General features: G+C 48.8%; 1 protein-coding gene across 1 annotated transcript in view; it reads left to right on the top strand.

Annotated features, from left to right (window-relative positions):
- The first annotated feature begins 4,643 nt into the window (after positions 1-4,643).
- Positions 4,644-22,912, top strand: part of LOC141264749 (KAT8 regulatory NSL complex subunit 1-like) — an 80,988-nt gene continuing 62,719 nt past the window's right edge. Inside the window, exon 1 of the mRNA XM_073677011.1 lies at positions 4,644-5,532. Within this exon, the coding sequence (XP_073533112.1) occupies positions 4,883-5,532 (650 nt within the window). The 5' untranslated portion in view covers positions 4,644-4,882. The remainder of the gene's footprint in view (positions 5,533-22,912) is intronic.

Raw genomic sequence — 22,912 nt, 5'->3', positions numbered from 1 at the left:
CTAGGAGTGTGCCGGCACTCTGAGAGCGGCGAAGAAGAGCAGCGTCCCGGCTGCAGTGTGTGTAGCCTAGTGAGGGCCTGAGCGGGGCGGAAGGCAAGTGGAAGAGAATAACATAGGGGGCAGAGGAGCTTAACCAGCTCACCCCGAAGCATATACCGGACACCGGGTCCGAGAGTCTACGTGGATCTTCATGACCAGTAGAAAACAACCGGAACCCCTGGCGAACTACATGTCCCAGGATCACCAAAAGCTGATACGTACCAGGGTCAGGAATCACGGAGACCCCAGAGAATAGGGAGAGTGATCTCCAACAGAAGGCCCTATCACCAAGTCAGCAGGTGCAGAACAGAAACCAAGTTAGGCCTAGCTCCAGGCAGGTCAGAAACTTACTACAGAGAGGCAAGAGACAGGAGGCCCTACACCCACTCACTGGGGAGAATCCGGACGTGCACCCCTCACCCTACAGTGCTCCGGGACGTGCCTGAATTTCCATCAGTAAAAGGTACTGAAGTGACTTTCGTGTGTGCTCCTATTCTTGCTCTGACCCGGCTGGGTCTCGCCTGTCCTGCATCCCCCTCTCCGTACGCTGCCCTGAGGCCTAGCTGCACCTGTGGGGAGCTACACCATCGAGCTGCCTTATCACCGGCCTCAGCGGACTGCCGCAGCGCTGGTGATTCTCACCAGAAACCACAGGTGGCGTCACGAACTTTCATAAAATTAACAAACAAACCAATCCCTTTTTAAAAGCTGACCCCAGAGTACGGGCCCGGGAGCTGACCACCGCGACATCCCCAAGGCCAGGCAAAGGCCCGGGTACCGAGTCATCCCCATCCCCTGGGCTTGTCAGATGGACACTGTATGTAATAAGGGGTGGCACTATACATAACAAGGAAAAACACAGTATGTAATAAGAGAGTGCTATATGTAATAAGGAAGGACACTATATAATAATAGACGGCGCTATATGTAATAAGGAAGAACACTGTATATAGTAAGGGATGGCACTATACATAAGGTAGGACATGGTATGTAATAAGGAGTGGCACCATACATAACAAGGAAACACACAGTATGTAATAAGGAGTGGCACTATACATAAGGAAGGACACTATGTAATAAGGGGTGGTGCTATACATAACAAGGAAACACATAGTATGTAATAAGAGACAGCACTATATGTAATAAGAAAGGACACTGTATATAGTAAGGGGTGGCACTATACATAAGGAAGGACACTGTATGTAATAAGGGGTGGTGCTATACATAACAAGGAAACACAGTATGTAATAAGAGACAGCGCTGTATGTAATAAGGAAGGACACTATATAATTATGGACAGCGCTATATGTAATAAGGAAGAACACTGTATATAGTAAGGGCTGGCACTATACATAAGGTAGGACACGGTATGTAATAAGGAGTGGAACTATACATAAGGAAGGACACTGTTGGTATACGCTTCGCAGAGTGACCCAGCAAGACTGACACCAAACCAGCAAAGGCGCAGCCACAGATGCACTTGGCACAAGCTGCCCAGCTAGGCGAGCCCTTGAGGGTCAGGAATACTTTTCACCCAGCTCCCAGTAAATGGAAGGGGGACTTTGGCAGAGCCCTTCCCAGGCCCACTGTCACCAGACAGCTGGCTTCTGGTGACACAGCTGGTGCCTAGTCGAGGACCAGGTGAGTACCTCTGCAAAAACCCCAGGAAGTGAAACCAGAAGAGAAAATGAGAAAACCCCTGAAAAGATAGCAAGACTAATGCTAGCACCACTCACCACCAAGCACATAGAGAACTGCAATAAACAGCAAAGGACTGAGCAGGGAGCAGGATTATATAGCTGGCCTAAAGATCAGTTGTTGATTACCTCCCAATCATTCCTAGACAGCCACTCCCTGTTAGCTTCAACAGCAGACTGGACATAATACCACCACTGCATAGTACCAGACACCACAGTGTCCTGTGTTGCCTGGCAACCGGGGAAGACAGTGTCCCATCTTCAACTGTCTTCCCCGGTTGAGGAAGGTTCAACTGCAGAGAAATCAGTGAGAGACACACACATCCCACAACACCAGAACGTGAAACTCCACAAGATTGGGACTGTTTCCCTGTACACATAGTAGCTCTGCCTCCAGGGTCAGGACAATGACAGCGCTTGTGACCGGAGTAGCGCAATACTGGACCTGCTCCATTCCCAGGTGGGAGCACAGAACCACGATTCGTAACAACTGTATATAATAAGGGGTTGCACTATACATAAGGTAGGACACTGTATGTAATAAGGGGTGGCACTATACATAAGGAAGGACATTGTATGTAATAAGGGGTGGCACTATACATAAGGAAGGACACTGTATGTAATAAGAGGTGGCACTATACATAAGGAAGGACACTGTATGTAATAAGGGTGGCACTATACATAAGGAAGGACACTGTATGTAATAAGAGGTGGCACTATACATAACAAGGAAAGACACATTATGTAATAAGAGACAGTGCTATATGTAATAAGAAAGGACACTGTATATAGTAAGGGGGCACTATACAAAAGGAAGGACACTATGTAATAAGGGGTGGCGCTATACATACAGAAGGACACTGTATGTAATAAGGGGTGGCACTATACATAACAAGGAAACACACAGCATGCAATAATAGACGGCGCTATATGTAATAAGAAAGGACACTGTATATAGTAAGGGATGGCACTATACATAAGGAAGGACACTGAATGTAACAAGGAGTGGCACTATGTACAATAAAGGACATTGTATATAGTAAGGGTTGATGCTATATATATAATAAGAAAGGACACTGTATGTATTAAGTGATGGTGTTTTATATAATAAGGAAGGACACTATATAATAATGGACGGTGCTATATATAATAAGGAAAGACACTATATAATAATGGATGGTGTTATATATAATAAGACAGGACACTATATAATAATGGATGGTGCTATATATAATAAGAAAGGACACTATATAATAATGGATGGTGCTATATATAAGAAAGGACACTATATAATAATGGATAGTGCTATATATAATAAGGAAGGACACTATATAATAATGGATGGTGCTTTATATAATAAGGAAGAACACTATATAATAATGGATGGTGCTATATAAATTAAGAAAGGACACTTTATAATAATGGACGATGCTATATATAACAAGGAAGGACATTATATAATAATGGACGGTGCTATATATAATAAGGAAAGACACTGTATAATAACGGACGGTGCTATATATAATAAGGAAAAACACTATATAATAATGGACGGTGCTATATATAATAAGGAAAGACTATATAATAATGGACGGTGCTATATATAATAAGGTAGGACACTATATTAATGGATGGTGCTATATATAATAAGGAAGGACACTATATAATAATGGACGGTGCTATATATAATAAGGAAGGACACTATATAATAATGGACGGTGCTATATATAATAAGGAAGGACACTATATAATAATGGATGTTGCTATATATAATAAGGGAGGACACTGTATTTAGTGAGGAGTCATAATAGCGGCATGATGTCCTCTCTCTGACCGGTATACAATCACATTTACTGCAAAAGAAAGAAAAGGTCTGGACCAGCGCAGTAAACCAGACTAGAGAACCACCTGCAGTAAACATATAGGTTTATACCACAGTACCCGGAATCCCAGTGAGGTTATGTTCACATGCTGCAGTTTTTTTTTTCCTCCGGTTTTGTTTTTATGCCAGAATTGACGTTTTTCTTCAATATAAAGTAATCGAAATGTGATCTGTATCCTAAAATTGTACCAGGAAAACCTACAGCTCGCTGCGCAATAAACAAGGCGTTACACAGCGCCATCGAGGGACGAATATACGTTACTGGTATTAGAACATTGTAGTATAAACTTTTTCTTTACAAAATTCTGGTTTGTTTTTTTTGCGCCATTTGTTTAACACTCCCAATGGTTAGTATTCGCCTTTAAGCCCCACCCCTTTTACTAAAAAGGGAGTTCCAAATTCTATTATCTGGGTGTAAGCTGAATCTATAAAGAGAGCTGTGAGTACAGTGATTAAACAATCCTGAGCTGTGTGACATTTTGGCCATGCTATTACAATTCCCTCTTCATGGCTGTGACTACCACGCTGCCTGTGAAATAAAGGCGGGAACTGTGTTCTTTCACCTGATTGGCAGGTTTGCGCGTCAATCACATTGATAGAAGGCGGGAGTTATGCCACGCCTATCGGCGTCCAGCAAAAGGTAAAAAAAAGAGCAGGCGAAACAAAGGAGTGCAGAGCTCAGCCAATCAGAGCAAGGGGCGGGACATTCTATCAGGAGAGGGAGGCGGGAAAGGGAGATTTAGCCTAGTGCGCAATAGGGGTCGTCCCCGCCTCAGTCAGGGTGGACTGTACCAAGTAGCTACGAGGAGGAGGGGTGGATTATTGTTTTGATTCTTTAATTTCTTCCTTATTTTTTATCTGCACAGATAATCAGTCACAAATACATATTAATTTAAGCAACAGTTAACGGAAAGGGCTAGTGACGGGGGCATTGAAGCGCACCGTATTCGGCTCCCGGTGCGGTGGTACGGTCCGGGGCGCGGAGTGACAGGCACGGCACAAGATGGCGGCGGGCGGGGTAAGCGCGCAATGGAGGAGGAGGCGGGGGGAGGAGTAAAGGAGCTTTGTTCCCCTGGCTGCCCGGGTTGGGAGGAGGCCTTTGCCGTCGCCGTGCTTCGGGCTTTCTGAAGAGACGCGGCTGCGAGCTAGCGCTTCGAGTGCCGGAGGGTTGAGGAGAGAGACCCCCCGGCGGCCGTGCCATGAAGAGCCCGGGCCCCCCGGAGCCGTGACGCGTGTGCCGCCCCCCTCCTCCGGAGCTCCCTGTATGGCGGACATGGCCCCGGCGCTGACTGGAGCCGCACAGGAAGCTCCCCACCGGCTGAAGCTGAGCGCTCCGTCCCCGGCCACCGAGCGCGGCCTGCCCGTGTGGAAACCGGAGCTGAACGGGGCGGGCCGGGCCCAGAGGAGCGGCCTCCTCCTGCTGAACGGGGGCGGCAAGGACTGCACCCCGGAGCGGCCGGGCAAGAGCCGGGGGGCGCCGGACAAGCCCGGGGGGGATGCGGAGCCCGGGGCCCTGTGTGCGCGGAGGGCCGCCCGCATGACCAGCCGGCAGCAGGAGCTCGGGGCCCGGGCCCGCAGGCTGTGCCGGCGGCTGCAGGTGATCCAGGCCAAGCAGGTGGAGCGGCACGTCCGGCAGCAGCTGGCCGGCCTGGTGGAGCTGCTGGCGGAGCGGGGGCCCGCGGGGCTGCCGGCCTCTCAGCACACGGAGCTGGACCGGCTGGCGAGCAGCTCCACGGCCCGGCTGCGGGCGGCGCAGGGAGGATTCGACTCGGACGCGACTGAGAGCAGCTCCGGGGGAGAGAGCGACGGGACGGCTGCGAGCCCGGACCGGGGGAGCGAGGAGGAGGAGGAGGAGCGGCTGCCGGAGCGGGGGGACCGGAGCGAGGAGGAGGAGCGGCGGCTGCAGGACCGGGGGTGAGTGTGTACGCTGATATATAGGAGTATGTACTGCAGGACCGGGGGTGAGTGCGTACACTGAAGGTATACAGGAGTATGTACTGCAGGACCGGGGTGTGAGTGTGTACACTGAAGGTATACAGGTGTGTGTGTACACTGAAGGTATACAGGAGTGTGTATACTGCAGGACCGGGGTGTGAGTGTGTACGCTCATATATAGGAGTATGTACTGCAGGACCGGGGGTGAGTGCGTACACTGAAGGTATACAGGAGTATGTATACTGCAGGACTGGGGTGTGAGTGTGTACACTGAAGGTATACAGGAGTGTGTATACTGCAGGAGCCGGGGTGAGTGTGTACACTGAAGGTATACAGGAGTATGTATACTGCAGGACCCGGGGGTGAATGTGTACACTGAAGGTATACAGGAGTGTGTATACTGCAGGACTGGGGGTGAGTGTGTACACTGAAGGTATACAGGAGTATATATACTGCAGGACTGGGGGTGAGTGTACACTGAAGGTATACAGCAGTATGTATACTGCAGGACTGGGGGTGAGTGTGTACACTGAAGGTATACAGAAGTATGTATACTGCAGGACTGGGGGTGAGTGTGTACACTGAAGGTATACAGAAGTATGTATACTGCAGGACTGGGGGTGAGTGTGTACACTGAAGGTATACAGAAGTATGTATACTGCAGGACTGGGGGTGAGTGTGTACACTGAAGGTATACAGAAGTATGTATACTGCAGGACTGGGGGTGAGTGTGTACACTGAAGGTATACAGGAGTATATCTACTGCAGGACTGGGGGTGAGTGTGTACACTGAAGGTATACAGGAGTATATCTACTGCAGGACTGGGGGTGAGTGTGTACACTGAAGGTATACAGGAGTATATCTACTGCAGGACTGGGGGTGAGTGTGTACACTGAAGGTATACAGGAGTATGTATACTGCAGGACTGGGGGTGAGTGTGTACACTGAAGGTATACAGAAGTATGTATACTGCAGGACTGGGGGTGAGTGTGTACACTGAAGGTATACAGGAGTATGTATACTGCAGGACTGGGGGTGAGTGTGTACACTGAAGGTATACAGGAGTATGTATACTGCAGGACTGGGGGTGAGTGTGTACACTGAAGGTATACAGGAGTATGTATACTGCAGGACTGGGGGTGAGTGTGTACACTGAAGGTATACAGGAGTATGTATACTGCAGGACTGGGGGTGAGGGTGTACACTGAAGGTATACAGGAGTATGTATACTGCAGGACTGGGGGTGAGGGTGTACACTGAAGGTATACAGGAGTATGTATACTGCAGGACTGGGGGTGAGGGTGTACACTGAAGGTATACAGGAGTATGTATACTGCAGGACTGGGGGTGAGGGTGTACACTGAAGGTATACAGGAGTATGTATACTGCAGGACTGGGGGTGAGGGTGTACACTGAAGGTATACAGGAGTATGTATACTGCAGGACTGGGGGTGAGGGTGTACACTGAAGGTATACAGGAGTATGTATACTGCAGGACTGGGGGTGAGGGTGTACACTGAAGGTATACAGGAGTATGTATACTGCAGGACTGGGGGTGAGGGTGTACACTGAAGGTATACAGGAGTATGTATACTGCAGGACTGGGGGTGAGGGTGTACACTGAAGGTATACAGGAGTATGTATACTGCAGGACTGGGGGTGAGGGTGTACACTGAAGGTATACAGGAGTATGTATACTGCAGGACTGGGGGTGAGGGTGTACACTGAAGGTATACAGGAGTATGTATACTGCAGGACTGGGGGTGAGGGTGTACACTGAAGGTATACAGGAGTATGTATACTGCAGGACTGGGGGTGAGGGTGTACACTGAAGGTATACAGGAGTATGTATACTGCAGGACTGGGGGTGAGGGTGTACACTGAAGGTATACAGGAGTATGTATACTGCAGGACTGGGGGTGAGGGTGTACACTGAAGGTATACAGGAGTATGTATACTGCAGGACTGGGGGTGAGGGTGTACACTGAAGGTATACAGGAGTATGTATACTGCAGGACTGGGGGTGAGGGTGTACACTGAAGGTATACAGGAGTATGTATACTGCAGGACTGGGGGTGAGGGTGTACACTGAAGGTATACAGGAGTATGTATACTGCAGGACTGGGGGTGAGGGTGTACACTGAAGGTATACAGGAGTATGTATACTGCAGGACTGGGGGTGAGGGTGTACACTGAAGGTATACAGGAGTATGTATACTGCAGGACTGGGGGTGAGGGTGTACACTGAAGGTATACAGGAGTATGTATACTGCAGGACTGGGGGTGAGGGTGTACACTGAAGGTATACAGGAGTATGTATACTGCAGGACTGGGGGTGAGGGTGTACACTGAAGGTATACAGGAGTATGTATACTGCAGGACTGGGGGTGAGTGTGTACACTGAAGGTATACAGGAGTATGTATACTGCAGGACTGGGGGTGAGTGTGTACACTGAAGGTATACAGGAGTATGTATACTGCAGGACTGGGGGTGAGTGTGTACACTGAAGGTATACAGGAGTATGTATACTGCAGGACTGGGGGTGAGTGTGTACACTGAAGGTATACAGGAGTATGTATACTGCAGGACTGGGGGTGAGTGTGTACACTGAAGGTATACAGGAGTATGTATACTGCAGGACTGGGGGTGAGTGTGTACACTGAAGGTATACAGGAGTATGTATACTGCAGGACTGGGGGTGAGTGTGTACACTGAAGGTATACAGGAGTATGTATACTGCAGGACTGGGGGTGAGTGTGTACACTGAAGGTATACAGGAGTATGTATACTGCAGGACTGGGGGTGAGTGTGTACACTGAAGGTATACAGGAGTATGTATACTGCAGGACTGGGGGTGAGTGTGTACACTGAAGGTATACAGGAGTATGTATACTGCAGGACTGGGGGTGAGTGTGTACACTGAAGGTATACAGGAGTATGTATACTGCAGGACTGGGGGTGAGTGTGTACACTGAAGGTATACAGGAGTATGTATACTGCAGGACTGGGGGTGAGTGTGTACACTGAAGGTATACAGGAGTATGTATACTGCAGGACTGGGGGTGAGTGTGTACACTGAAGGTATACAGGAGTATGTATACTGCAGGACTGGGGGTGAGTGTGTACACTGAAGGTATACAGGAGTATGTATACTGCAGGACTGGGGGTGAGTGTGTACACTGAAGGTATACAGGAGTATGTATACTGCAGGACTGGGGGTGAGTGTGTACACTGAAGGTATACAGGAGTATGTATACTGCAGGACTGGGGGTGAGTGTGTACACTGAAGGTATACAGGAGTATGTATACTGCAGGACTGGGGGTGAGTGTGTACACTGAAGGTATACAGGAGTATGTATACTGCAGGACTGGGGGTGAGTGTGTACACTGAAGGTATACAGGAGTATGTATACTGCAGGACTGGGGGTGAGTGTGTACACTGAAGGTATACAGGAGTATGTATACTGCAGGACTGGGGGTGAGTGTGTACACTGAAGGTATACAGGAGTATGTATACTGCAGGACTGGGGGTGAGTGTGTACACTGAAGGTATACAGGAGTATGTATACTGCAGGACTGGGGGTGAGTGTGTACACTGAAGGTATACAGGAGTATGTATACTGCAGGACTGGGGGTGAGTGTGTACACTGAAGGTATACAGGAGTATGTATACTGCAGGACTGGGGGTGAGTGTGTACACTGAAGGTATACAGGAGTATGTATACTGCAGGACTGGGGGTGAGTGTGTACACTGAAGGTATACAGGAGTATGTATACTGCAGGACTGGGGGTGAGTGTGTACACTGAAGGTATACAGGAGTATGTATACTGCAGGACTGGGGGTGAGTGTGTACACTGAAGGTATACAGGAGTATGTATACTGCAGGACTGGGGGTGAGTGTGTACACTGAAGGTATACAGGAGTATGTATACTGCAGGACTGGGGGTGAGTGTGTACACTGAAGGTATACAGGAGTATGTATACTGCAGGACTGGGGGTGAGTGTGTACACTGAAGGTATACAGGAGTATGTATACTGCAGGACTGGGGGTGAGTGTGTACACTGAAGGTATACAGGAGTATGTATACTGCAGGACTGGGGGTGAGTGTGTACACTGAAGGTATACAGGAGTATGTATACTGCAGGACTGGGGGTGAGTGTGTACACTGAAGGTATACAGGAGTATGTATACTGCAGGACTGGGGGTGAGTGTGTACACTGAAGGTATACAGGAGTATGTATACTGCAGGACTGGGGGTGAGTGTGTACACTGAAGGTATACAGGAGTATGTATACTGCAGGACTGGGGGTGAGTGTGTACACTGAAGGTATACAGGAGTATGTATACTGCAGGACTGGGGGTGAGTGTGTACACTGAAGGTATACAGGAGTATGTATACTGCAGGACTGGGGGTGAGTGTGTACACTGAAGGTATACAGGAGTATGTATACTGCAGGACTGGGGGTGAGTGTGTACACTGAAGGTATACAGGAGTATGTATACTGCAGGACTGGGGGTGAGTGTGTACACTGAAGGTATACAGGAGTATGTATACTGCAGGACTGGGGGTGAGTGTGTACACTGAAGGTATACAGGAGTATGTATACTGCAGGACTGGGGGTGAGTGTGTACACTGAAGGTATACAGGAGTATGTATACTGCAGGACTGGGGGTGAGTGTGTACACTGAAGGTATACAGGAGTATGTATACTGCAGGACTGGGGGTGAGTGTGTACACTGAAGGTATACAGGAGTATGTATACTGCAGGACTGGGGGTGAGTGTGTACACTGAAGGTATACAGGAGTATGTATACTGCAGGACTGGGGGTGAGTGTGTACACTGAAGGTATACAGGAGTATGTATACTGCAGGACTGGGGGTGAGTGTGTACACTGAAGGTATACAGGAGTATGTATACTGCAGGACTGGGGGTGAGTGTGTACACTGAAGGTATACAGGAGTATGTATACTGCAGGACTGGGGGTGAGTGTGTACACTGAAGGTATACAGGAGTATGTATACTGCAGGACTGGGGGTGAGTGTGTACACTGAAGGTATACAGGAGTATGTATACTGCAGGACTGGGGGTGAGTGTGTACACTGAAGGTATACAGGAGTATGTATACTGCAGGACTGGGGGTGAGTGTGTACACTGAAGGTATACAGGAGTATGTATACTGCAGGACTGGGGGTGAGTGTGTACACTGAAGGTATACAGGAGTATGTATACTGCAGGACTGGGGGTGAGTGTGTACACTGAAGGTATACAGGAGTATGTATACTGCAGGACTGGGGGTGAGTGTGTACACTGAAGGTATACAGGAGTATGTATACTGCAGGACTGGGGGTGAGTGTGTACACTGAAGGTATACAGGAGTATGTATACTGCAGGACTGGGGGTGAGTGTGTACACTGAAGGTATACAGGAGTATGTATACTGCAGGACTGGGGGTGAGTGTGTACACTGAAGGTATACAGGAGTATGTATACTGCAGGACTGGGGGTGAGTGTGTACACTGAAGGTATACAGGAGTATGTATACTGCAGGACTGGGGGTGAGTGTGTACACTGAAGGTATACAGGAGTATGTATACTGCAGGACTGGGGGTGAGTGTGTACACTGAAGGTATACAGGAGTATGTATACTGCAGGACTGGGGGTGAGTGTGTACACTGAAGGTATACAGGAGTATGTATACTGCAGGACTGGGGGTGAGTGTGTACACTGAAGGTATACAGGAGTATGTATACTGCAGGACTGGGGGTGAGTGTGTACACTGAAGGTATACAGGAGTATGTATACTGCAGGACTGGGGGTGAGTGTGTACACTGAAGGTATACAGGAGTATGTATACTGCAGGACTGGGGGTGAGTGTGTACACTGAAGGTATACAGGAGTATGTATACTGCAGGACTGGGGGTGAGTGTGTACACTGAAGGTATACAGGAGTATGTATACTGCAGGACTGGGGGTGAGTGTGTACACTGAAGGTATACAGGAGTATGTATACTGCAGGACTGGGGGTGAGTGTGTACACTGAAGGTATACAGGAGTATGTATACTGCAGGACTGGGGGTGAGTGTGTACACTGAAGGTATACAGGAGTATGTATACTGCAGGACTGGGGGTGAGTGTGTACACTGAAGGTATACAGGAGTATGTATACTGCAGGACTGGGGGTGAGTGTGTACACTGAAGGTATACAGGAGTATGTATACTGCAGGACTGGGGGTGAGTGTGTACACTGAAGGTATACAGGAGTATGTATACTGCAGGACTGGGGGTGAGTGTGTACACTGAAGGTATACAGGAGTATGTATACTGCAGGACTGGGGGTGAGTGTGTACACTGAAGGTATACAGGAGTATGTATACTGCAGGACTGGGGGTGAGTGTGTACACTGAAGGTATACAGGAGTATGTATACTGCAGGACTGGGGGTGAGTGTGTACACTGAAGGTATACAGGAGTATGTATACTGCAGGACTGGGGGTGAGTGTGTACACTGAAGGTATACAGGAGTATGTATACTGCAGGACTGGGGGTGAGTGTGTACACTGAAGGTATACAGGAGTATGTATACTGCAGGACTGGGGGTGAGTGTGTACACTGAAGGTATACAGGAGTATGTATACTGCAGGACTGGGGGTGAGTGTGTACACTGAAGGTATACAGGAGTATGTATACTGCAGGACTGGGGGTGAGTGTGTACACTGAAGGTATACAGGAGTATGTATACTGCAGGACTGGGGGTGAGTGTGTACACTGAAGGTATACAGGAGTATGTATACTGCAGGACTGGGGGTGAGTGTGTACACTGAAGGTATACAGGAGTATGTATACTGCAGGACTGGGGGTGAGTGTGTACACTGAAGGTATACAGGAGTATGTATACTGCAGGACTGGGGGTGAGTGTGTACACTGAAGGTATACAGGAGTATGTATACTGCAGGACTGGGGGTGAGTGTGTACACTGAAGGTATACAGGAGTATGTATACTGCAGGACTGGGGGTGAGTGTGTACACTGAAGGTATACAGGAGTATGTATACTGCAGGACTGGGGGTGAGTGTGTACACTGAAGGTATACAGGAGTATGTATACTGCAGGACTGGGGGTGAGTGTGTACACTGAAGGTATACAGGAGTATGTATACTGCAGGACTGGGGGTGAGTGTGTACACTGAAGGTATACAGGAGTATGTATACTGCAGGACTGGGGGTGAGTGTGTACACTGAAGGTATACAGGAGTATGTATACTGCAGGACTGGGGGTGAGTGTGTACACTGAAGGTATACAGGAGTATGTATACTGCAGGACTGGGGGTGAGTGTGTACACTGAAGGTATACAGGAGTATGTATACTGCAGGACTGGGGGTGAGTGTGTACACTGAAGGTATACAGGAGTATGTATACTGCAGGACTGGGGGTGAGTGTGTACACTGAAGGTATACAGGAGTATGTATACTGCAGGACTGGGGGTGAGTGTGTACACTGAAGGTATACAGGAGTATGTATACTGCAGGACTGGGGGTGAGTGTGTACACTGAAGGTATACAGGAGTATGTATACTGCAGGACTGGGGGTGAGTGTGTACACTGAAGGTATACAGGAGTATGTATACTGCAGGACTGGGGGTGAGTGTGTACACTGAAGGTATACAGGAGTATGTATACTGCAGGACTGGGGGTGAGTGTGTACACTGAAGGTATACAGGAGTATGTATACTGCAGGACTGGGGGTGAGTGTGTACACTGAAGGTATACAGGAGTATGTATACTGCAGGACTGGGGGTGAGTGTGTACACTGAAGGTATACAGGAGTATGTATACTGCAGGACTGGGGGTGAGTGTGTACACTGAAGGTATACAGGAGTATGTATACTGCAGGACTGGGGGTGAGTGTGTACACTGAAGGTATACAGGAGTATGTATACTGCAGGACTGGGGGTGAGTGTGTACACTGAAGGTATACAGGAGTATGTATACTGCAGGACTGGGGGTGAGTGTGTACACTGAAGGTATACAGGAGTATGTATACTGCAGGACTGGGGGTGAGTGTGTACACTGAAGGTATACAGGAGTATGTATACTGCAGGACTGGGGGTGAGTGTGTACACTGAAGGTATACAGGAGTATGTATACTGCAGGACTGGGGGTGAGTGTGTACACTGAAGGTATACAGGAGTATGTATACTGCAGGACTGGGGGTGAGTGTGTACACTGAAGGTATACAGGAGTATGTATACTGCAGGACTGGGGGTGAGTGTGTACACTGAAGGTATACAGGAGTATGTATACTGCAGGACTGGGGGTGAGTGTGTACACTGAAGGTATACAGGAGTATGTATACTGCAGGACTGGGGGTGAGTGTGTACACTGAAGGTATACAGGAGTATGTATACTGCAGGACTGGGGGTGAGTGTGTACACTGAAGGTATACAGGAGTATGTATACTGCAGGACTGGGGGTGAGTGTGTACACTGAAGGTATACAGGAGTATGTATACTGCAGGACTGGGGGTGAGTGTGTACACTGAAGGTATACAGGAGTATGTATACTGCAGGACTGGGGGTGAGTGTGTACACTGAAGGTATACAGGAGTATGTATACTGCAGGACTGGGGGTGAGTGTGTACACTGAAGGTATACAGGAGTATGTATACTGCAGGACTGGGGGTGAGTGTGTACACTGAAGGTATACAGGAGTATGTATACTGCAGGACTGGGGGTGAGTGTGTACACTGAAGGTATACAGGAGTATGTATACTGCAGGACTGGGGGTGAGTGTGTACACTGAAGGTATACAGGAGTATGTATACTGCAGGACTGGGGGTGAGTGTGTACACTGAAGGTATACAGGAGTATGTATACTGCAGGACCCGGGGGTGAGTGTGTACACTGAAGGTATACAGGAGTATGTATACTGCAGGACCCGGGGGTGAGTGTGTACACTGAAGGTATACAGGAGTATGTATACTGCAGGACCCGGGGGTGAGTGTGTACACTGAAGGTATACAGGAGTATGTATACTGCAGGACCCGGGGGTGAGTGTGTACACTGAAGGTATACAGGAGTATGTATACTGCAGGACCCGGGGGTGAGTGTGTACACTGAAGGTATACAGGAGTATGTATACTGCAGGACCCGGGGGTGAGTGTGTACACTGAAGGTATACAGGAGTATGTATACTGCAGGACCCGGGGGTGAGTGTGTACACTGAAGGTATACAGGAGTATGTATACTGCAGGACCCGGGGGTGAGTGTGTACACTGAAGGTATACAGGAGTATGTATACTGCAGGACCCGGGGGTGAGTGTGTACACTGAAGGTATACAGGAGTATGTATACTGCAGGACCCGGGGGTGAGTGTGTACACTGAAGGTATACAGGAGTATGTATACTGCAGGACCCGGGGGTGAGTGTGTACACTGAAGGTATACAGGAGTATGTATACTGCAGGACCCGGGGGTGAGTGTGTACACTGAAGGTATACAGGAGTATGTATACTGCAGGACCCGGGGGTGAGTGTGTACACTGAAGGTATACAGGAGTATGTATACTGCAGGACCCGGGGGTGAGTGTGTACACTGAAGGTATACAGGAGTATGTATACTGCAGGACCCGGGGGTGAGTGTGTACACTGAAGGTATACAGGAGTATGTATACTGCAGGACCCGGGGGTGAGTGTGTACACTGAAGGTATACAGGAGTATGTATACTGCAGGACCCGGGGGTGAGTGTGTACACTGAAGGTATACAGGAGTATGTATACTGCAGGACCCGGGGGTGAGTGTGTACACTGAAGGTATACAGGAGTATGTATACTGCAGGACCCGGGGGTGAGTGTGTACACTGAAGGTATACAGGAGTATGTATACTGCAGGACCCGGGGGTGAGTGTGTACACTGAAGGTATACAGGAGTATGTATACTGCAGGACCCGGGGGTGAGTGTGTACACTGAAGGTATACAGGAGTATGTATACTGCAGGACCCGGGGGTGAGTGTGTACACTGAAGGTATACAGGAGTATGTATACTGCAGGACCCGGGGGTGAGTGTGTACACTGAAGGTATACAGGAGTATGTATACTGCAGGACCCGGGGGTGAGTGTGTACACTGAAGGTATACAGGAGTATGTATACTGCAGGACCCGGGGGTGAGTGTGTACACTGAAGGTATACAGGAGTATGTATACTGCAGGACCCGGGGGTGAGTGTGTACACTGAAGGTATACAGGAGTATGTATACTGCAGGACCCGGGGGTGAGTGTGTACACTGAAGGTATACAGGAGTATGTATACTGCAGGACCCGGGGGTGAGTGTGTACACTGAAGGTATACAGGAGTATGTATACTGCAGGACCCGGGGGTGAGTGTGTACACTGAAGGTATACAGGAGTATGTATACTGCAGGACCCGGGGGTGAGTGTGTACACTGAAGGTATACAGGAGTATGTATACTGCAGGACCCGGGGGTGAGTGTGTACACTGAAGGTATACAGGAGTATGTATACTGCAGGACCCGGGGGTGAGTGTGTACACTGAAGGTATACAGGAGTATGTATACTGCAGGACCCGGGGGTGAGTGTGTACACTGAAGGTATACAGGAGTATGTATACTGCAGGACCCGGGGGTGAGTGTGTACACTGAAGGTATACAGGAGTATGTATACTGCAGGACCCGGGGGTGAGTGTGTACACTGAAGGTATACAGGAGTATGTATACTGCAGGACCCGGGGGTGAGTGTGTACACTGAAGGTATACAGGAGTATGTATACTGCAGGACCCGGGGGTGAGTGTGTACACTGAAGGTATACAGGAGTATGTATACTGCAGGACCCGGGGGTGAGTGTGTACACTGAAGGTATACAGGAGTATGTATACTGCAGGACCCGGGGGTGAGTGTGTACACTGAAGGTATACAGGAGTATGTATACTGCAGGACCCGGGGGTGAGTGTGTACACTGAAGGTATACAGGAGTATGTATACTGCAGGACCCGGGGGTGAGTGTGTACACTGAAGGTATACAGGAGTATGTATACTGCAGGACCCGGGGGTGAGTGTGTACACTGAAGGTATACAGGAGTATGTATACTGCAGGACCCGGGGGTGAGTGTGTACACTGAAGGTATACAGGAGTATGTATACTGCAGGACCCGGGGGTGAGTGTGTACACTGAAGGTATACAGGAGTATGTATACTGCAGGACCCGGGGGTGAGTGTGTACACTGAAGGTATACAGGAGTATGTATACTGCAGGACCCGGGGGTGAGTGTGTACACTGAAGGTATACAGGAGTATGTATACTGCAGGACCCGGGGGTGAGTGTGTACACTGAAGGTATACAGGAGTATGTATACTGCAGGACCCGGGGGTGAGTGTGTACACTGAAGGTATACAGGAGTATGTATACTGCAGGACCCGGGGGTGAGTGTGTACACTGAAGGTATACAGGAGTATGTATACTGCAGGACCCGGGGGTGAGTGTGTACACTGAAGGTATACAGGAGTATGTATACTGCAGGACCCGGGGGTGAGTGTGTACACTGAAGGTATACAGGAGTATGTATACTGCAGGACCCGGGGGTGAGTGTGTACACTGAAGGTATACAGGAGTATGTATACTGCAGGACCCGGGGGTGAGTGTGTACACTGAAGGTATACAGGAGTATGTATACTGCAGGACCCGGGGGTGAGTGTGTACACTGAAGGTATACAGGAGTATGTATACTGCAGGACCCGGGGGTGAGTGTGTACACTGAAGGTATACAGGAGTATGTATACTGCAGGACCCGGGGGTGAGTGTGTACACTGAAGGTATACAGGAGTATGTATACTGCAGGACCCGGGGGTGAGTGTGTACACTGAAGGTATACAGGAGTATGTATACTGCAGGACCCGGGGGTGAGTGTGTACACTGAAGGTATACAGGAGTATGTATACTGCAGGACCCGGGGGTGAGGTGTACACTGAAGGTATACAGAGTTTACACTGAAGGTATACAGGAGTATGTATACTGCAGGACCCGGGGGTGAGTGTGTACACTGAAGGTATACAGGAGTATGTATACTGCAGGACCCGGGTGTGAGTGTACACTGAAGGTATACAGGAGTATGTACTGCAGGACCCGGGTGTGAGTGTGTACACTGAAGGTATACAGGAGTATGTATACTGCAGGACCCGGGTGTGAGTGTGTACACTGCAGGTATACACAGTATATACTGCAGGACCGGTGGTGAGTGCGTACACTGAAGGTATACAGGAGTGTATATACTGCTGGATCGAGGGTGAGTGCGTACACTGAAGGTATACAGGAGTGTATGTACTGCTGGATCGAGGGTGAGTGCGTACACTGAAGGTATACTGGAGTGTATGTACTGCTGGATCGAGGGTGAGTGCGTACACTGAAGGTATACTGGAGTGTATGTACTGCTGGATCGAGGGTGAGTGCGTACACTGAAGGTATACTGGAGTGTATGTACTGCTGGATCGAGGGTGAGTGCGTACACTGAAGGTATACAGGAGTGTATATACTGCTGGACCGGGGGTGAGTGCGTACACTGAAGGTATACAGGAGTGTATATACTGCAGGGCTAGGGGTGAGTGCGTACACTGAAGGTATACAGGAGTGTATATACTGCTGGATCGAGGGTGAGTGCGTACACTGAAGGTATACAGGAGTGTATATACTGCTGGATCGAGGGTGAGTGCGTACACTGAAGGTATACAGGAGTGTATGTACTGCTGGATCGAGGGTGAGTGCGTACACTGAAGGTATACTGGAGTGTATGTACTGCTGGATCGAGGGTGAGTGCGTACACTGAAGGTATACTGGAGTGTATGTACTGCTGGATCGAGGGTGAGTGCGTACACTGAAGGTATACTGGAGTGTATATACTGCTGGATCGAGGGTGAGTGCGTACACTGAAGGTATACAGGAGTGTATATACTGCTGGACCGGGGGTGAGTGCGTACACTGAAGGTATACAGGAGTGTATATACTGCAGGGCTAGGGGTGAGTGCGTACACTGAAGGTATACAGGAGTGTATATACTGCTGGACTGGGGGTGAGTGCGTATACTGAAGGTATACAGGAGTATATACTGCAGGGCTAGGGGTGAGTGTGTACACTGATGGTATACAGGAGTGTATATGCTGCAGGACCGGGGGTGAGTGTGTACACTGAAGGTATACACAGTATACACTGCATAACCGGTGGTGAGTGCGTACACTGAAGGTATACAGGAGTGTATATACTGCTGGATCGAGGGTGAGTGCGTACACTGAAGGTATACAGGAGTGTATATATACTGCAGGACCGGGGGTGAGTGCGTACACTGAAGGTATGCAGGAGTATATATACTGCAGGACTGGGGGTGAGTGTGTACACTGAAGGTATACAGGAGTGTATATACTGCTGGACCGGGGGTGAGTGCGTATACTGAAGGTATTCAGGAGTGTATATACTGCAGGGCTAGGGGTGAGTGTGTACACTGATGGTATACAGGAGTGTATATGCTGCAGGACCGGGGGTGAGTGTGTACACTGATGGTGTACAGGAGTGTATATACTGCAGGGCTAGGGGTGAGTGTGTACACTGATGGTATACAGGAGTGTATATGCTGCAGGACCGGGGGTGAGTGTGTACACTGAAGGTATACACAGTATATACTGCAGGACCGGTGGTGAGTGCGTACACTGATGGTATACAGTAGTGTATATACTGAAGGTATACAGTAGTGTATATACTGCTGGATCGAGGGTGAGTGCGTACACTGAAGGTATACAGGAGTGTATATACTGCTGGATCGAGGGTGAGTGCGTACACTGAAGGTATACAGGAGTGTATATACTGCTGGATCGAGGGTGAGTGCGTACACTGAAGGTATACAGGAGTGTATATACTGCTGGATCGAGGGTGAGTGCGTACACTGAAGGTATACAGGAGTGTATATATACTGCAGGATCGAGGGTGAGTGCGTACACTGAAGGTATACAGGAGTGTATATATACTGCAGGATCGAGGGGGAGTGCGTACACTGAAGGTATACAGGAGTGTATATATACTGCAGGACCGGGGGTGAGTGCGTACACTGATGGTATACAGGAGTGTATATACTGCAGGGCTAGGGGTGAGTGCGTACACTGAAGGTATACAGGAGTGTATATACTGCTGGACCGGGGGTGAGTGCGTACACTGAAGGTATTCAGGAGTGTATATACTGCAGGGCTAGGGATGAGTGTGTACACTGATGGTGTACAGGAGTGTATATACTGCAGGGCTAGGGGTGAGTGTGTACACTGATGGTGTACAGGAGTGTATATACTGCAGGGCTAGGGGTGAGTGTACACTGAAGGTGTACAGGAGTATATATACTGCAGGACTGGGGGTGAGTGTGTACACTGAAGGTATACAGGAGTATATATACTGCAGGACTGGGGGTGAGTGTGTACACTGAAGATATACAGGAGTATATATACTGCAGGGCTAGGGGTGAGTGCGTACACTGAAGGTATACAGGAGTATATATACTGCAGGATCGGGGGTGAGTGCGTACACTGAAGGTATACAGGAGTGTATATACTGCAGGACCGGGGACGTGAGTGCGTACACTGAAGGTATACAGGAGTGTATATACTTCAGGACTGGGGGTGAGTGTGTACACTGATGGTATACAGGAGTGTATATACTGCAGGGCTAGGGGTGAGTGTGTACACTGATGGTATACAGGAGTGTATATACTGCTGGACCGGGAGTGAGTGTACACTGAAGGTATACAGGAGTGTATATACTGCTGGACCGGGAGTGAGTGTACACTGAAGGTATACAGGAGTGTATATACTGCAGGACCTGGGGTGAGTGTGTACACTGATGGTATACAGGAGTATATATACTGCAGGACCGGGGACGTGAGTGCTTACACTGAAGGTATACAGGAGTGTATATACTGCAGGACTGGGGGTGAGTGTGTACACAGTATATACTGCTGGACTGGGGGTGAGTGTGTACACTCATGGTATACAGGAGTGTATATACTGCTGGACTGGGGGTGAGTGTGTACGCTCATGGTATACAGGAGTATATATACTGCAGGACCGGGGGTGAGTGTACACTGATGGTATACAGGAGTATGTATACTGCTGGACCAGGGGTGAGTGTGTACACTGATGGTATGCAGGAGTATGTATACTGCTGGACCAGGGGTGAGTGTGTACACTGATGGTATACAGGAGTGTATATACTGCTGGACCAGGGGTGAGTGTGTACACTGATGGTATACAGGAGTGTATATACTGCAGGACTGGGGGTGAGTGTGTCACTGAAGGTATACAGGAGTATGTATACTGCAGGACTGGGGGTGAGTGCGTACACTGAAGGTATACAGGAGTATATATATTGCAGGATCGGGGGCGAGTGTGTACACAGTATATACTGCTGGACCGGGGGTGAGTGTACACTGATGGTATACAGGAGTGTATATACTGCAGGGCTAGGGGTGAGTGTGTACACTGAAGGTATACAGGAGTATATATACTGCAGGACTGGGGGTGAGTGTGTACACTGAAGGTATACAGGAGTGTATATACTGCAGGGCTAGGGGTGAGTGCGTACACTGAAGGTATACAGGAGTGTATATACTGCTGGACCGGGGGTGAGTGCGTACACTGAAGGTATTCAGGAGTGTATATACTGCAGGGCTAGGGATGAGTGTGTACACTGATGGTGTACAGGAGTGTATATACTGCAGGGCTAGGGGTGAGTGTACACTGAAGGTATACAGGAGTATATATACTGCAGGACTGGGGGTGAGTGTGTACACTGAAGGTATACAGGAGTATATATACTGCAGGACTGGGGGTGAGTGTGTACACTGAAGGTATACAGGAGTATGTATACTGCAGGACTGGGGGTGAGTGTGTACACTGATGGTATACAGGAGTGTATATATACTGCAGGACCCGTGGTGAGTGTGTCACTGAAGGTATACATGAGTATATACTCTGCAGGATGGGGGGTGAGTGTATACAGGAGTGTATATACTGCAGGGCTAGGGGTGAGTGTGTACACTGATGGTATACAGGAGTGTATATACTGCAGGACCTGGGGTGAGTGTGTACACTGATGGTATACAGGAGTATGTATATTGCAGGACCAGGGGTGAATGTGTCACTGAAGGTATACAGGAGTATATATACTGCAGGACCGGGGATGAATGTGTCACTGAAGGTATACAGGAGTATATATACTGCAGGACCAGGGGTGAATGTGTCACTGAAGGTATACAGGAGTATGTATACTGAAGGACCAGGGATGAGTGTGTACACAGTATATACTGCAGGACTGGGGGTGAGTGTACACTGAAGGTATACAGAAGTATATATACTGCAGGTCCGGGGGTGAGTGTATACAGGAGTATATGTACTGCAGGACCTGGGGTGAGTGTGTACACTGATGGTATACAGGAGTATATATAATGCAGGACCGGGGGTGAATGTGTACATTGACGGTATACAGGAGTATATACACTGCAGGACCAGGGTTGAGTGTGTACACAGTATATACTGCAGGACCGGGGTTGAGTGTGTACACTGATAGTATACAGGAGTATATATATATACTACAGGACTGGGGGTGAGTGTGTACACTGAAGGTATACAGGAGTATATATATATATACTACAGGACTGGGGGTGAGTGTGTACACTGAAGGTATACAGGAGTATATATACTGCAGGACTGGGGGTGAGTGTGTACACTGAAGGTATACAGGAGTATATATACTGCAGGACTGGGGGTGAGTGTGTACACTGAAGGTATACAGGAGTATATATACTGCAGGACTGGGGGTGAGTGTGTACACTGAAGGTATACAGGAGTATATATACTGCAGGACTGGGGGTGAGTGTGTACACTGAAGGTATACAGGAGTATATATACTGCAGGACTGGGGGTGAGTGTGTACACTGAAGGTATACAGGAGTATATATACTGCAGGACTGGGGGTGAGTGTGTACACTGAAGGTATACAGGAGTATATATACTGCAGGACTGGGGGTGAGTGTGTACACTGAAGGTATACAGGAGTATATATACTGCAGGACTGGGGGTGAGTGTGTACACTGAGGGTATACAGGAGTATATATACTGCAGGACTGGGGGTGAGTGTGTACACTGAGGGTATACAGGAGTATATATACTGCAGGACTGGGGGTGAGTGTGTACACTGAAGGTATACAGGAGTATATATACTGCAGGACTGGGGGTGAGTGTGTACACTGAGGGTATACAGGAGTATATATACTGCAGGACTGGGGGTGAGTGTGTACACTGAGGGTATACAGGAGTATATATA

The sequence above is a fragment of the Phyllobates terribilis genome, unplaced genomic scaffold (assembly GCF_046119375.1).
Source record: "Phyllobates terribilis strain yellow unplaced genomic scaffold, ASM4611937v1 Scaffold_4__5_contigs__length_816908805, whole genome shotgun sequence".
Classification (NCBI taxonomy): Eukaryota; Metazoa; Chordata; class Amphibia; order Anura; family Dendrobatidae; genus Phyllobates; species Phyllobates terribilis.
This window is presented reverse-complemented; position numbering and strand designations above follow the sequence as displayed.